Source organism: Typopeltis vanoorti, chromosome 20 (genome assembly GCF_054136105.1).
Source record: "Typopeltis vanoorti isolate ZY-2024b chromosome 20, IOZ_Tvanoo_1.0, whole genome shotgun sequence".
Taxonomy (NCBI): domain Eukaryota; kingdom Metazoa; phylum Arthropoda; class Arachnida; order Uropygi; family Thelyphonidae; genus Typopeltis; species Typopeltis vanoorti.
Window position 1 is genome coordinate 24,918,299 of NC_143568.1, and position 14,914 is coordinate 24,933,212.

At 35.7% G+C, this 14,914-nt stretch overlaps 1 protein-coding gene across 1 annotated transcript in view; it reads left to right on the plus strand.

Moving 5' to 3' along the window:
- The window catches only part of LOC150095284 (laminin subunit alpha-1-like), a 1,249,242-nt gene that overhangs the window by 1,132,417 nt on the left and 101,911 nt on the right, over positions 1-14,914 (plus strand). Inside the window, exon 61 of the mRNA XM_090410638.1 lies at positions 5,043-5,186. Within this exon, the coding sequence (XP_090266764.1) occupies positions 5,043-5,186 (144 nt within the window). The remainder of the gene's footprint in view (positions 1-5,042; positions 5,187-14,914) is intronic.

Genomic DNA, 14,914 nt, shown 5'->3' on the forward strand with positions numbered 1-14,914 from the left:
TTAATGTCATTTTTGTTTTAGGTGTTTAAACTTTCAGCCTCCCCCCTCGTATGAAGAAATAGCATTTGGAAATAAGGAAAATGAATTTCTTGAGAGACATCTGTCTTACCAGTATGCAAAGGAGGGCATGTGAGGATCGAGAATTTGAGATCTGATCATTTCATGAGCGAGTGTCATTGTGATCAGGGCGTCACATTTTTCCCAATCGGTGAGCATTACCATTAGATGAACACCTGGGTGGTGGTGGCTAGTCATATGAGTAGCTTAGTAGATGGCTTGGAGCTATAGCATGGAATGAGGAAATAAGCAGGCAACAGATGAATGCTGGGTAGGAAAAGATATGTAACAATATCAGTATGTGAACATACTTTAAAGGTCAAAAGCTAAATAAGGTGGGTATTATATGGATGAATGAATGGTTTAAGACCAAAATCTGGAAGAAGAGAAACTGTGGAGTAGGCCAAGAAGGTGGCTGAATTTGTTAAGGACAGCAAAGTGCAGTATATAAGTAGAAATTAACAAATCAGGTGTACCACACAACTGAAAACCATAGAGAGTTTTTCTGTTGGGTGGCAAGTAGAAAGAAAAATGATGATTATGGTAAGATAATATTAATGGATGAAGGATTATGGCATAGTAACTGCAGTAACTGAGGTATTCAGTGAACGGAATATAAAGGTGTTTAATCCTCATCAGGGTGAAATCATCTCAAGTGTAGAGAGGATGGCTTAATTATGAACAAGCAGGTGATTTATGAGGAATTAAATAAGTTTGATGTTATTAATGCAATAGGATTTGTGGAATGTGGAGTATGAAGACATATTGAGAGAGTTTAATTTGCAAAGCCTCACGAATAGGAGTGGGGGGGGGGGGCAGTATGATTGAGATATATAAGTTGGTCAGGCCATAACTAAAAATTCACATGTATACCACAGTAATTAAATTTTAATAATATGTAGATATTTCATCTTACTGCTGATGTCTTAAGTATCTTAAGACATCAGCAGTACAGTTATTACAAACAATACTAGGAATTACATTCAAAGGAACAGTTTGTGCACATGCTTACATTGGAATCACTGTATATATACATACAGTGATTATATATATATATATATATATATACGCCAATATATACAGCAACAATACGTACAGTAGTGTGTTTGAGGAATTAAAAAAAAAAAAAAACATCAGCTGTAATTTAAAATTAACTTAAAATATATCTGATAAATTTGTTTTATATAATTGAGGATAATAATTTCCCAGACTTTGGGATAGTGAGACACTCATTACTGTTCAGATTTGGTCTGTGATGGCTTCAGCACTTTCTTTATATAAGGATCTATGTAGAAGCTTGATGTTTTTCCATTGGATCCTATGGTTAGGGTTTTCAACTACATGTTGTGCGAGGCCAGATTTGTGCGGTTTGATAAGACAGATGTGGTCTTGATGTTCAGAGATGCATTTATTTATAGATCTTCCTGTTTGTCCATAGTAAAACATCTTACAAAAACATGGAACTTCATATATGCCAGGTAGCATCACAGGTAAAAGTTTGTCTTTTGGAGAAGGTAGCAAATTGTGTATCTGGTTGATTGGTTTATAGGTAGTGGCGAGTTTGTATTTCTTCATAATTTTTGACAGACATTCCGAGATGCCTTTGATATATGGTAATAGGAGTCCTACAGGCTTCTTTTTGTCTGGTTGATGTGTAGGGAAGTGGCTGATGATTTTGAGTTGTTTTTGGATTGTATCCATTTAATAAGGTTGTATCTTTAATAATTTCCAATTCTTGTTTTAAAGTTTCTTTCTTTTAGGGTTACACGGTGATCAGCACTCATATTTGTAGATTTAGGGACTCAAAAGCACACGTGTTGAACAGATTATTTTATTAATTACAAATAAAATAAAACTTGACGTTTCGACCTCTATATCGAGGTCATCATCGGAAGAATACAACTGTATACAGAACCAAGCTACATGCTCATGCTTTCTATACCAGTAAACTAAATCTACGTAGTTAATAAATCTTTTTTCTAGCCTGACCTCTAGTGATGGAAAAGAAAACCAAAAAAAAAAAAAAAAAAATATATATATATATATATATATATATATAAAAAATAAATAAAATAAAATATATATATATTATAAATAGATTAATGCAACTACAATAAACTATTAGAGTCCTCATGTATTAATATTCTGGATAGTTACAAAATGATTTCTTTCAGTTGCTATTGAATGTTCTAAACACTTCACCAGGTTGTCTTCTTGTAGTGGGAATTTTTTCTAATGCTAGTTTAGGATGTTATACAGGTTGTAGATGGGTCCTCCATACTCTTGAAATGGTGAGGCCATCATTTTTGTTGAGATTTGGGTTGTGTTTGAGCATTTCACAAGACTCTTTAAATTTTCTCTCAAACCAGGTTTTGGTGCGTGTAGGGACTTGGTATTTTTCCAGTCAATTCTATGGTATGTTTGGAGTGCATGGTCAGAAAGGCCTGTTTTACTGAAGTGGGGGTATTTAATGTTTCGTTTGTGTTCGTCTTGTCTGATTGGGATAGTTCGCCCTGTTTCCCCTATGTATGGTATGTTAAATGTGCAGTGTATTTTGTATACCCCTGGGTGTGCTAGGTGTGGAAGAGGATCTTTAGAGGAACTGAGTAGGTGTCTTAGCTTATTTGGGGGTTTAAAGGTGGTTTTAATGTTGTATTTGCGAAGTCTTCTGTCTATTTTTTCAGAAATGCCTCTAACATAAGGAATGGCAATAGCATTCTTGAAAACATTTTTGTTCTTACTGGTATCTTTATGGAGGATCTTGTGAATAGTTTTTTTTTATTGTATCCATTTTTGATAAATATTTGGTTGATGATTTTGTATTCTTGATTTAGAGCCTGTTCATTCGAACAAATAGTTAGGGCTCTGTGTTTAAGGGTGCTTATGACACCTAATTTTTGTGTTGGGTGGTGGTAAGAATTTTTGTGTATGTATTGGCCTGTGTGTGTAGGTTTGCGGTAAACTGAGAAGGAGAGACAGCCAGAGGGAAGACGTGTGACAAGTGTGTCTAGGAAAGGAAGAGAGTCGTTTTTTTCCATTTCAATGGTGAATTGGATACGTTTGTGTTGTTTGTTTAGGTGGCTAAGGAATGTATTTAGAGCTTCGCGGCCGTGGGGCCAAATGGCGAAAATATCGTCGACGTATCTGAGCCAAATTTTGGGCTTTAGACATGTGTCTCTAGAGCACATTGCTCAAAGTCTTCCATATAAAAGTTAGCTATTGGGGGAGAAAGTGGTGAGCCCATGGCTGTACCTTCTTTTTGAAGGTAAAAATTCTTTTGCCATAAAATATCTGGAGCGGAGTACGTGGGCAAAAAGGGCCGTGATGTCATGTGGAAATATGTTCTGTAGGAGCAAGATCATGTCATTGATTGGGACATAGGTGAAAAGGGAGGTTATGTCAAAGCTGACTAATAAATCTTGGTCGGTGAGTGTAATGTTTTTGATTTTACTGATGAAATGTTGTGTATTTTTTATGTCGGAAGGGGACTGACCTACCAATTCCTTGAGTGTGGCAGCTAATTTTTTTGCTAAGTGATAATTTGGGCTGTCAATTCCTTCAACGATCGGGCGAAGTGGTGTGCCAGATTTGTGTATTTTTGGCAGGCCATAAATTCTGGGTGCACGGGCATACTGAGGTATTAATTTTTTTGTCGTTTCTTCGGGCCATGTGTGGACGGATTTGATTTTAAATTTGATCTTGTTTTAAAGATTCTTCAGAGGAACAAAATTTGTGTGCTCTGAATACCAACAATTTTATGATGCAATATTTTTGAGATGGATGGTGAGCCAATGAATTGTGAATGTAACGAACTGAAAAAGTTGGTTTACGATAGACAGGTGTTTAAGTGAATATCCAGAAATGGAACTATCTTGTTTTCGTTGGATGTGTACATTGGGAAAGAAGATACCTTGTGATGATTCTTTTTCTAGTGTGAATTTAATACAAGGATGAAGGTTGTTGATCTTATATAGAAATGAGTACAGTTCTTGTTCAGAGTGATTCCAGACTAAAGATATCTTCAACACATCATAGCCATATATTTGGTTTTGGTTCAAGAGCAAAAATTCTATTTTCTAGGTGTTCCAGAAAAAGGTTGGCTAAGTTTGGTGATAAGGAAGAGCTCATTGCCATTCCTTCCTCTTGTTTATAAATTTTATCTTTCCATGTGAAGTATCTGGATGTGATAGCAAATTTGAATAATTCCACAATATCAGCTGGAAATTTTTGAGTTAATAATTCTATTGTCGAAATTGTTAATTATTATGTTAATAATTCTAATTCAATATTAGAATTATTGTTAATAATTCTAATATCGAAATATTTACATATTATTAAAACTTAATTACTGTAGTATAATTTTTAGTTATGAATACTCCACAGTCGGGTTGTTATCACGTTTACATGGAAGAAATTTTTCAGAGAATGGGAGAGTGAAAGGAGTAGAACAAGAGGCTATCCCTTAAACTGTATAATGAGGACATGAGCAAAGGAATGAGGAGTAGATTCTTTGCATGTAGCATAGTTGGTGAGTGGTATGCATTACCTGAGTATGTTGTGAATGAAGAGTCATTGAATAAGTATAAAGCACAGTTTGATGAGTTTTGTGTGTGATATTGTACCTTCCACAATTAGTCTCTGATTCCATGGCATTCTGATGTTAATTATAATAATATTACAATTAACACTCACATATGATGTCAAAGAGTATCCTGCAAATTGCAATATGCTTTAAAAAATTAAATCGTTACTTCTTCGTTTCTTTTTTTTTTCTTTCAGATTTACACACAAATTATAATATATGATGTAAATGTGTGTATTTCAAATCAGAGAATATTGACACCAATCCAATTGAAAATTAAAGATCTATATAACGAAACGATGACTATTTGGTGCACATATAATTCTCATAGCAAAATTCATGATTCATATATTTTAATATCTTCAAGTAATTAAATTTATTTTAGAATTTTTTTTATTTAAAGGTTACTGTAATTAAAAAGGCTCGACGAATAAAATTTAGCGTGGATGGAGATAGTAAAGAAGTGAATGTAAGTCGTAAATTGGCATTAAAAAGTCCATTGTTTGTGGGTGGAGTCCCAAAAGATACAAGCACTACCGATAAGTTGGTAAGCTCATTAAGTCATTAAAATATTACTATAAAAACAAGATCATAGATATAGAATATTTTTCTAGATTAGGTTTACGACTTTTGAAATGTCCACTACCATATATTAATGGTGGTGGACATTTCAAATATATATTAATGATATTGGGATGGGTTTAACTAGTGATATGCAACTTTTTGCAGAGATGCCAAATTGGGTAGATCAATGCTGATTCAAGTAGATGTTGTGGCCTTACAAGGAGGACTTGAATAGATTACATAATGGGTAGGTAATGAAACTATCAGTTCAATGTTGAAAAGTGTAAGGATTTGAAATCTACTAAGCAAACAATGCGATGCAAAGTATACATTTGGAGGGAAAACATCCAGGTGCCACATTGCACATTGTGAAGACATCACATCGGATAACTGCAATGATGCAGAGGACCCTGACATGCAGAAATAAAGAGGTTATGATGCCATTGTATAAGGCCTCGATCATGCCTCATATGTGGATATATGTGCACAGATCTGGTTGGAAATGGTCCAGAGAAGATTCACAGAGGTTGTCAGTGGTCTTTGGAATGTGGAGTTCGATGACAGATTGAGAGAATGTAAACTGCAAAGCCTCATGTGTAGGAGGGGAATATGATTGAGACATATAAGCTTAGTCAGGGGTTGAAAGTTTACCTATAGGTAAAGATGACCTTGCTACTGCTTCTGCCTAGTATCTCCAACTCTGAGCCTGGCTCCCACTGAAGAGACCTCAATAAAGGTCGAAACTAGTCTGGGTAGTGGCCAATCCTTTAATGCATAACAGTATACATATCTGCAAGGAGATGTGTTTTGCATAATGGGAGATACTGGGATAGGAGTGTTGGTATCTTGCTCCACCTTTGCTACGAGTTGCCTGGTGTTGTACTACTTACCCAGGTAAGATTTTATTATTTTATTAATTTATTATTTTAGTCAGGGGTTGTTATCAGGTTGACATGGAAGAGATTTTTCATAGAATGGGAGATGGGGTAGAACAAGAGGCCATTGCTGGAAACCTGTGGAAACTGGAGAAGAAACAGACATGCAAGCAAAACAACTGAAAGAACTTAATATGCAGACAAGATCTTTAAAAAGGAAACATTATTATTATTATTACATGACACCTCCAGAGAGTTCAAAGACTTATAGAGGGAGGGCACCTTCTCTACAACTGTCTGTCTCCACAAACTACAAATAACTGCAACTACACCAACGCCATCTACCACCCACTATCAAATAATCACAAACATCGTGTCCACAGCAGGATTCGAACCTGCAGCCTTTTGGCTGGAGAGTGGATATGCTAACCACTTGGCCAACCAGGCAGGCTGAATGATGAAAGATGTATTAATAATAATAAAAAAAAAACTACATGTAAAAGATAAAGAAGTAATAAAAAATGTAAAGATGGAGAAGGCTGTGGATCATCAAATGAAACTCTTCAAGCTCAGAAGAGTTTATGGATTATGAAGAACCAACTCATGCTAATAAAGAGAAAGCAAGAGATACCATTAAAGAAAATATAATAAAGTTTACTGGTTTAAAGTTTTCTCAGTACAATTATCACCTACATGAAAAGAAAATAACTAGCTTCCAAATTAAAAACCGCAGACATGAAATTGAAATAATGGAAAGTAACTGTAAAAACTGGAAAGCAGTTTAAAAGAAGCAGGATACAGAATTGCTCCTTCACAGACTGAAGATCTCATTGGGTTCTTCCAAAGTTTAGAAGTTAAAGACTTACCAGTGACACTTCATTAATCATAGCATCTCCTTTCTGCATTGTCTCATTAAATGTATGAGGATTCCACAGACAAATTAAACAAGAAACTATATGGAAACTTATGCTACGCCATAATATCAGGTTTTTGTTTTTTCAAGAAACATACTTCTTCAGATATAAAACGTTTAACAGATAGATGTCCACATCTTTCTTATTGGAGCTTTGGAAGATTTAACAGGGCTGGGATAGTTCTTATTCTTGGATTCTCCTAGGATCATTCTGCAATATCAAAAGGGATGCAAGTGATGTGAAGTCTTAGCTTCCTTATACGAGTTGCCCTAGTCCTGTAAATATGTCAGGAGCAAACTTTGTTTGCTTACACTTGGATAAAGGATTAAACTAAGTATATAATTTCTTGCTATCTTTAATTTAAATTATATTAAATATCTTTAATATAATTTCTTGCTATCTTTAATTTAAATTATATTAAATATCTTTAAATATAATTTCTTGCTATCTTTAATTTAATTTAATTTTTACTTCATTATAAAAAAATTCCAACACTTTTCAACAAAATCATTAAATGAGAAGAAATACCAGAAGATTGGAGAACAGGAATTATCATACCAATTTACAAGAAAGGTGATAAGAAAAACTGTAAACATTACAGACCAATCACATTACTCAGCCATGCTTACAAAATATTTACAAGAGTATTACAGAACAGAATAAAGAGCATATATGAGATCATTCTTAGTGAAGAACAGGCAGGCTTCAGAAAGAATTGCTTCACATTGGATCAGATCTTCATAATACAAAGGCTAGCAGAATTATACTGAGAACATAACAAAAATATCTATTATGGTTTTATAGATTTTTAAAGAGGCATTCAACTCAATAAACAGAATAACTTTATTAAGAATATTAAAACAGAAAAAAATCAATGAAGATATCCTAGACTTCTTAGAAAAATATTATATTCACAGAGAAGCAATAATTAAATTCAACAGTATAACAACAGATAAAATAAACATCAGTAAAGGAATAGTCCAAGGATGTCCCATCTCCCCATACCTTTTTAACATCTACCTAGAGGATATGATTAACTAAGCCTTGGAAGAAGAAAAAGGGGTCAACCTAAATAGTTATAACCTTTATAACATAAAATATGCAGATGACATTGTAATGTTAGCAGACACAAAAGAAAAAATGGTGAATCTAATAACCAAACTAAACAATATGGCTAAAGAATATAGTATGACCATAAATACAGACAAAACAAAAATCTTGATAATTGGAAAAAAACAAAGAAATACTAAACTTCTCCTTCAATGGATCAACAATTGAACAGGTAAAACAATTCAACTATTTAGGAACAGTAATAACAGGACATTTAGATACCATGACCACTATTAAACATAGAATATCAACTGCATGGTCATCATTTAATAAGCTAGGAAAAATAATAAAATCTCCAGATCGTAAATATAAAATTATATAATGCAAATTATAATACCCACTGTGCTATATGCTTCAGAAACTTGGAGACTCAAGAAGACAGAGATACGAAAACTGGAGGCTTTCGAGATGACATGTCTCAGAAAAATAAATAAAACAATGGACAGAAAAGAAAACAAATGAAACTGTAAGACAAGACCTAAAATATACAGACTCATTAATAGAAAAGATCAAAAGAAGACAACTTCAATGGTATGAAGATATCGAGAGAATGACATCAAAAAGGCTACCCAACCTTGTTCTGTATGCAAGATTAAAAGAAAAAAGGAAGACAAAGAATTAAATCAATAACATCAATAAAGGTCAACTCCAGATTACAAACATATAGACAGCTCACCAGCCATGCAAAAAACTGAGGTTCCTGGAGGTTGTTGTGGAAACATGGAAGACTCAACCTATCCTCGACGGAAGAGGACAGTAAGTAAGTAAGTAAAGAATACAATGAACAAAGAAAAGTTGCTACTGCTTCTTTAAGCATGCCAATCACCCAAAATAGAAGCCATTTAATGATTGACATGGAGCATCTTCTATCACTCTGGATTGAGGATTATAATCAAAAAAGAATATTCCTTGTACAGGGAATATTCAAGCAAAAGGTCTCAATATTTTTACCTCATTGAAAGAGACCAAATTTCAAGAGGAACGTGAAAGCTTTACTGTGAACTGGACTACATAACATAAGAATAACTGAGAAATCTGCTACTGCTGCTAAAGATTCTGCAGCCAAGTTTCTGAAGAATTGCAAAGCATAATTCAGGAGGGTGATTATGATGATCGTCAAATGTTTAGTGTCAACAAAATTGGTCTCTTTTGGAAGTGTAGGCCAACAAAAACATTCCTAGCTAAAACTGAAATATCTCAACTAGGAAACAAAGTATCTAAAGATCGTCTTAGGCTTTTATTAGGAAGCAGTGCAGAAGGCGACTTTAAGCTCAAGCCTGTGCAATATCATGTGCAAAATCAAAGATCTAACATTATTGAAGAAATCAGCACAATTAGAAAAGAACTTGGATTTAATGAATTGGATAATGAAGATGTAAGAAACTTGCTCAATTCCCATTTAGAACAGTTAAGTGAGAATGACCTTTTTTAACTAGAAGAACAGCATGTATATGAAGAAGATAAGGAGTGCAAACAAGAAGAGAATGTTACAACTAAGATGCTATCTGCAAAAGAACTTAGGCTAGTTTTCAATCACATTGAGTATGCTAAGGAAATTTTGTTTGTTGCTGATCCTGATATGGAACGAAGCTTCAAAGTCTGCCGAAAGCTTGATAAAGTGATTGCCAGCTATCGCAAATTGCATGACAAGATGAAAAGTTTAGCATGATTCAAATATCTTTACTTAATTTTTTTGAAAAATGTAGCTCAATCAAATGTTTGGACATTAAATAAAAATTTAAGCAATTGATTTTTATTAACTTGATGATTTTATCTTCTAATATAGCTTATACTGTAATTATTTTTCCAAATTTATGCTAATTGATGGATGAATTATGATTATTCTTATTGTTTATTGTATTTGCTTAATGCAATTTCGCTTAGCGTGCATTAATTGATGGATTACCAGTTATATATTTGGATTAATCCTTTATCCAAGTGTAAGCAAACAAAGTTTGCATCTGAAGTATTTTCAGGACTGGGGCAACTTGTGGTAAAGGTGAAATAAGTTCTGATCACTTGTATTAGTATCTCCCATAATGCAAAGCACATCTCCTTGCAGACATGTATAATGCTATGCATTAAGGGAAGGGCCACTATCCAGACAAGATTCCCTGTTTAAGTGCAGAGTTACCTCTCCAAAAAACTTGTGAGATCCCCCAACAATAAGTGACCCAAAGGTTCATTTAACTCAGCGGTTGTTCCCCTCAGTAACAAATAATGCTCACCCCATCACTGAGAAGAACTCTCAGCATATGCTCTACCCAGTGGCAGGCCCACCCCACCACCGAGCAGAATCGCTCATATCTCATCTGAGGGGCAACAGCAACAGCCGAGCCTCAAATAACTTCATGGCTACAGCATTTCCATTCGTTGCCCCTCTACCTGAGTAACAGCAACAGCCGAGCCTCATTTAGAACTTCATTGGCTACAGCATTGCCATCCATCACCCAAGCTTAATGCTCTGCATTAAGGGAAGGGCCACTACCCAGACTGGTTTTGACCTTTATTGAGATCTTATCAGCAGGAGCCAAACCAGAGGTGGTGATACTAAGGTGGAAGTAATGCAGAAGTCATATCACCATATACTAGTTGCCAAAAGGTGTCAACACTTATTATTAAAATTCTCTGGATTAGAGATAGTTGATGAAAGTTTTTTCACTTGGCTATGCTACCAATTATAGATTTGGTTTAATCCTTTAACCCAGGCAAGTGATCAGAACTTATTCCACCTTTACCACGAGTTGCCCCAGTCCTGAAAATACTCCCGGTGCAAACTTTGTTTGCTTACACTTGGATAAAGGATTAAGCCAAATATATAATTGGTAGCATAGCCAAGTGAAAAAACTTCCATTAATTAGTTGCATTAAGGGAGGTTTCCCTATAATCGTATGGGCCTAAAAATGTTAACTTTTTTATTTTTATAATAAAATGTCAACCTGTTTGGTAGAGTGCTGCGAGTCTTCAAGTAGTAGGTAGTTTTCATCAAGTGTGAAAAACAACCAACCTGCTTATCGGAGGACTTTTCAAGCCACCAATAAGTTCCTTAGCTTGAAAAAAATTCAATGTTTGGTTCCAGATAATCTAACCCTTAACTTTTTTTTTTGTGGGTAAGATTCACATTATAAAAATTAAGTATATTAATTAACAGATTAATATTAAAAAACATTCACTTTGAAAACATTTATAATTGGAGTATTTATTATTATTATTATTATTATTCAGGCCTCCATGGAGTCAAAAGACTCATCATGGTAAGTCCTTTCTAAGAAACACATCTATCAAGACTCATCGAGGGAGGTCCTTCCTAGGAAACACAAAGTCTATCATACCACTCCTTAAATACATTGATCATTCTCCCTCTCACCATTCCATGGTTCAATCACCCTCCATGCAAAGAAACCACTCCTCACCCTCTTTCTCACGGTTTCCTTTCGTAACTTCCGGGGATGGCCCCTTGTCCTGACTCCTTCCTGCTGTTCAACCAAGCGAAAGAACTCCCCAGTGTCAACCCTGTAACCACCTCTCAACAGTTTAAAAGTCTCTATCATATCACCCCTCCTTCTTCTTCTATCCACCAAACTCTGCAGTCCGCATTCCCTCAACTGATTCTCATAACTAACATTGTACAGTCCTGACACCATCTTTGTTATCCACCTTTGTACTCTTTCCACAGTTAATTTATCCCCTTCAAATCCTGGGGACTAAAATCTGAGAACAATAGTCTAAGTGTGGTCTGATCAGAGTCTTATACAATGGAATGATAACCATTTTATCTCTGCAGGTCAGTGTCCTTCTCATTATTGCAGCAATCCTCTGCGTTACCTTCACTACCTTTGCAATATGTCCCCTAAATTTCAAGTTTCTATCAATCATCAAACCCAGATCTCTTGTCTCTCCTACTTCCTCCAGTTTAACTCCTCCCATAGAGTATGCAGCATCCCATCGATATGTCCCAAACCTCAAGACCTTACATTTTGCTGCATTAAACTGACACCCCCATTCATTTGTCTGTAGTCATTCTCTTATATGTGTATTAGCTTTCTAGTTACATTTCTAAATATCAAGAGACTATCTGCAGCAGATTGCTTTTGACTGCTTACCAAAGAATGCCTAAATTAGAATCCCTTGCTTTTGATTTCCTCTAGCCTCATTTCCTTGCTCCATTCAATAACATTCATCTGATGTATTTACCTCTCTCCAAATTGCCACTCAGATCTCTTTACCTTCCTGTTCATGAGGCTTGGCCTTCTGTAATCCAGCTATCCATATAGTGAAATCACCTTTCTAAGTGACATTAATGTCCACAACTGTAATTGGCTCTCCTTTTCCAATACTACTGACTAAGTTGGACATGATTCAGAAATTTTTGCTATAAGCAGTGACCTAATGCATATAGAACACATCTATCTACACACCCAAGTACCTGATATCCTCTCCACTGTCAAATACCAGTTATCTTTCTGAATACACTCCAGAGATTATCTCTCCTGTCTTTAACTCAGATCACAATCTTGTGCAAGAGTCCTCTCATACAGAATACCCTCCCTCCAATCATTCCAATTTTTTTTTTTGATAATATAAAGTTGCCCACTGAGTGACTTTGAACTCAAGATGTATCAAAGCAGTTGAATAGAAACTGCTCATCTCAATACAGGTGGCTTGCAACAACAACAACAATAACTAAAGAAAAAGCTGACCACCTGGCATCACTCTTTTCCTCTAACTCCTGCATAGATAACAAAGGCAGATTACCTCCTTCCATACCAGCAACTGAGCACCATATGCCTCCTGTTCTTTTGGAAGAGAGACATAAGAAAAATATTAACCATGTAGCCATTATGGATCAAATACGCATCCTCATACACTTCGTATCCATCATATATTTCAATGTAATATCAATGGTATTACAATTTTAATATGCACTTCGCATCCATGATAACCTTGACGTCTATAGATGTCTTGGCCGGTAGCATGGTTAAACAACCTTAACACTACAAAATCATCTGGTCCCAATGGCATCAGTCCTATTGTACTCAAACATTGTGTTCCAGAGCTAACACCTGTCCTCTGTCATCTCTTCAATCTTCTATCCTCAGCTGGCACTTCTCCCATCGCATGGAAACTAACATATATCCAACCCATTCCAAAAAAGGAGACAAAAACCTACTGTCCAACTACAAACCAATTGCCATCACCTCATTCCTATGCAAAATAATAGAGAAAATTATCAGTGGTCAACATCTTCACTACCTAGAAGCTTACCAGTTAATCAGCAACCATCAGTATAGATTTTTGCCAATCCAGATCCAGGGATGATATCTTAGTCTATGCCACTCACCCCTGGACATGTGGCGTGGAAAGGTTCGGAGAAACATGTTAACTGAATAGCCAACTTTCTCTGTGGTCATTCACTGTGTGTCATGGTGAAAGATACCCTCTCTTGGAGCTTTGCCACCAGTGCAGGAGTGCCTCAGAACTCCATTCTCCCACCTACCTTATTTCTCTTATACATAAATGACCTGCTCTCTCAATCGCTACAAATCCTATCCATAGCTTTGCCAATGATAGCACTTTTTGCTCGTCCTACTTCTTTTGGCAAGCCATGTAGTTCCCCGATATTCCTTGCATCAGGATCATATGCAACCACTGATCTCTATAACAACCTTCAGTGGGGCAAGGATAACCTACTCATCTTCCTTCATCCTCAGTAATACACACATCACCAAACAGGATAAACTCTCTCTCTCTCGCTCTCCTTGAACTGACATTTACCTCTAACCTCTCTTGGAATAAACACATCACATCAGTAGTTTCCTCAGCTTCTAAAAAACTAGGCATTCTTTTGTTCAAGCAGTTATTTTACACCAACCAGCTGCTAACCCTATGTAAATATGTAAACCAATTTGGAATTAAGTAGCTGAGTAGGGATAGCTGCAAAAGAAAAGAAAGCAGTAGCTGCAAAAAAGGAAAATGGCAGACAAAATATAAAGAAAAAAGTGATCAGCAGTACAAAGTTCAAGTAAGAGGGGCCAAATCAGACTGAGAGAGAATTAGCTCAACAGGCTAAAGTAAACCCAAATGAGTTTTTTTTTTGTTATGTTGCAAGTAAGAGGAAAAATGACTATGGTATGATGACTTTAACCATGCTACCGGCCAAGATGTCTATAGACGTTAAGGTTATCATGGATGTGAAGTGCATATTAAAATTGTAATACCATTGATATTACATTGAAATATATGATTGATACAAAGCGTATCCATCATATATGAACTGGTTTCCCAGACCAGTTTCTACCTTTATTGAAGTCTCTTCAGTGGGAGCCAGACCCAGAGGTGATACCAAGGTTGAAGCAATGCAGAACTCATATTTCCATATGCCAGTTGCCAAAAGGTGTCACACATTGTTATTAAATTACTCTGGATTACAGAAAGATGTCGAAACCGGTCTGGGTAGTGACCCTTCCCATAATGCATATCATTATACATATCCGCAAGGAGATGTGCTTTGCATTATGGGATACTAAGGAAAGTGATGAGAACTTAATCCACCTTTGCCATGAGTTGCCCCAGTCCTGAAGATAGTTCAGGCGCAAACTTTGTTTGCTTACACTTGGATAAAGGATTAAACTAAATATATAATTTATAGTCTAACCAAGCGGGATAAAAACGTCCAACATATCCAACCTATTTCCAAATGTCTGCCATTCAACCAGTTGTGTGACCTCAATCCTCTTCAAACTAACAGAGCATGTCACCAGCAGTCAACTCCTCTACTGCTGAGAAGAGATCTGTTGGTTAATCAACAACAG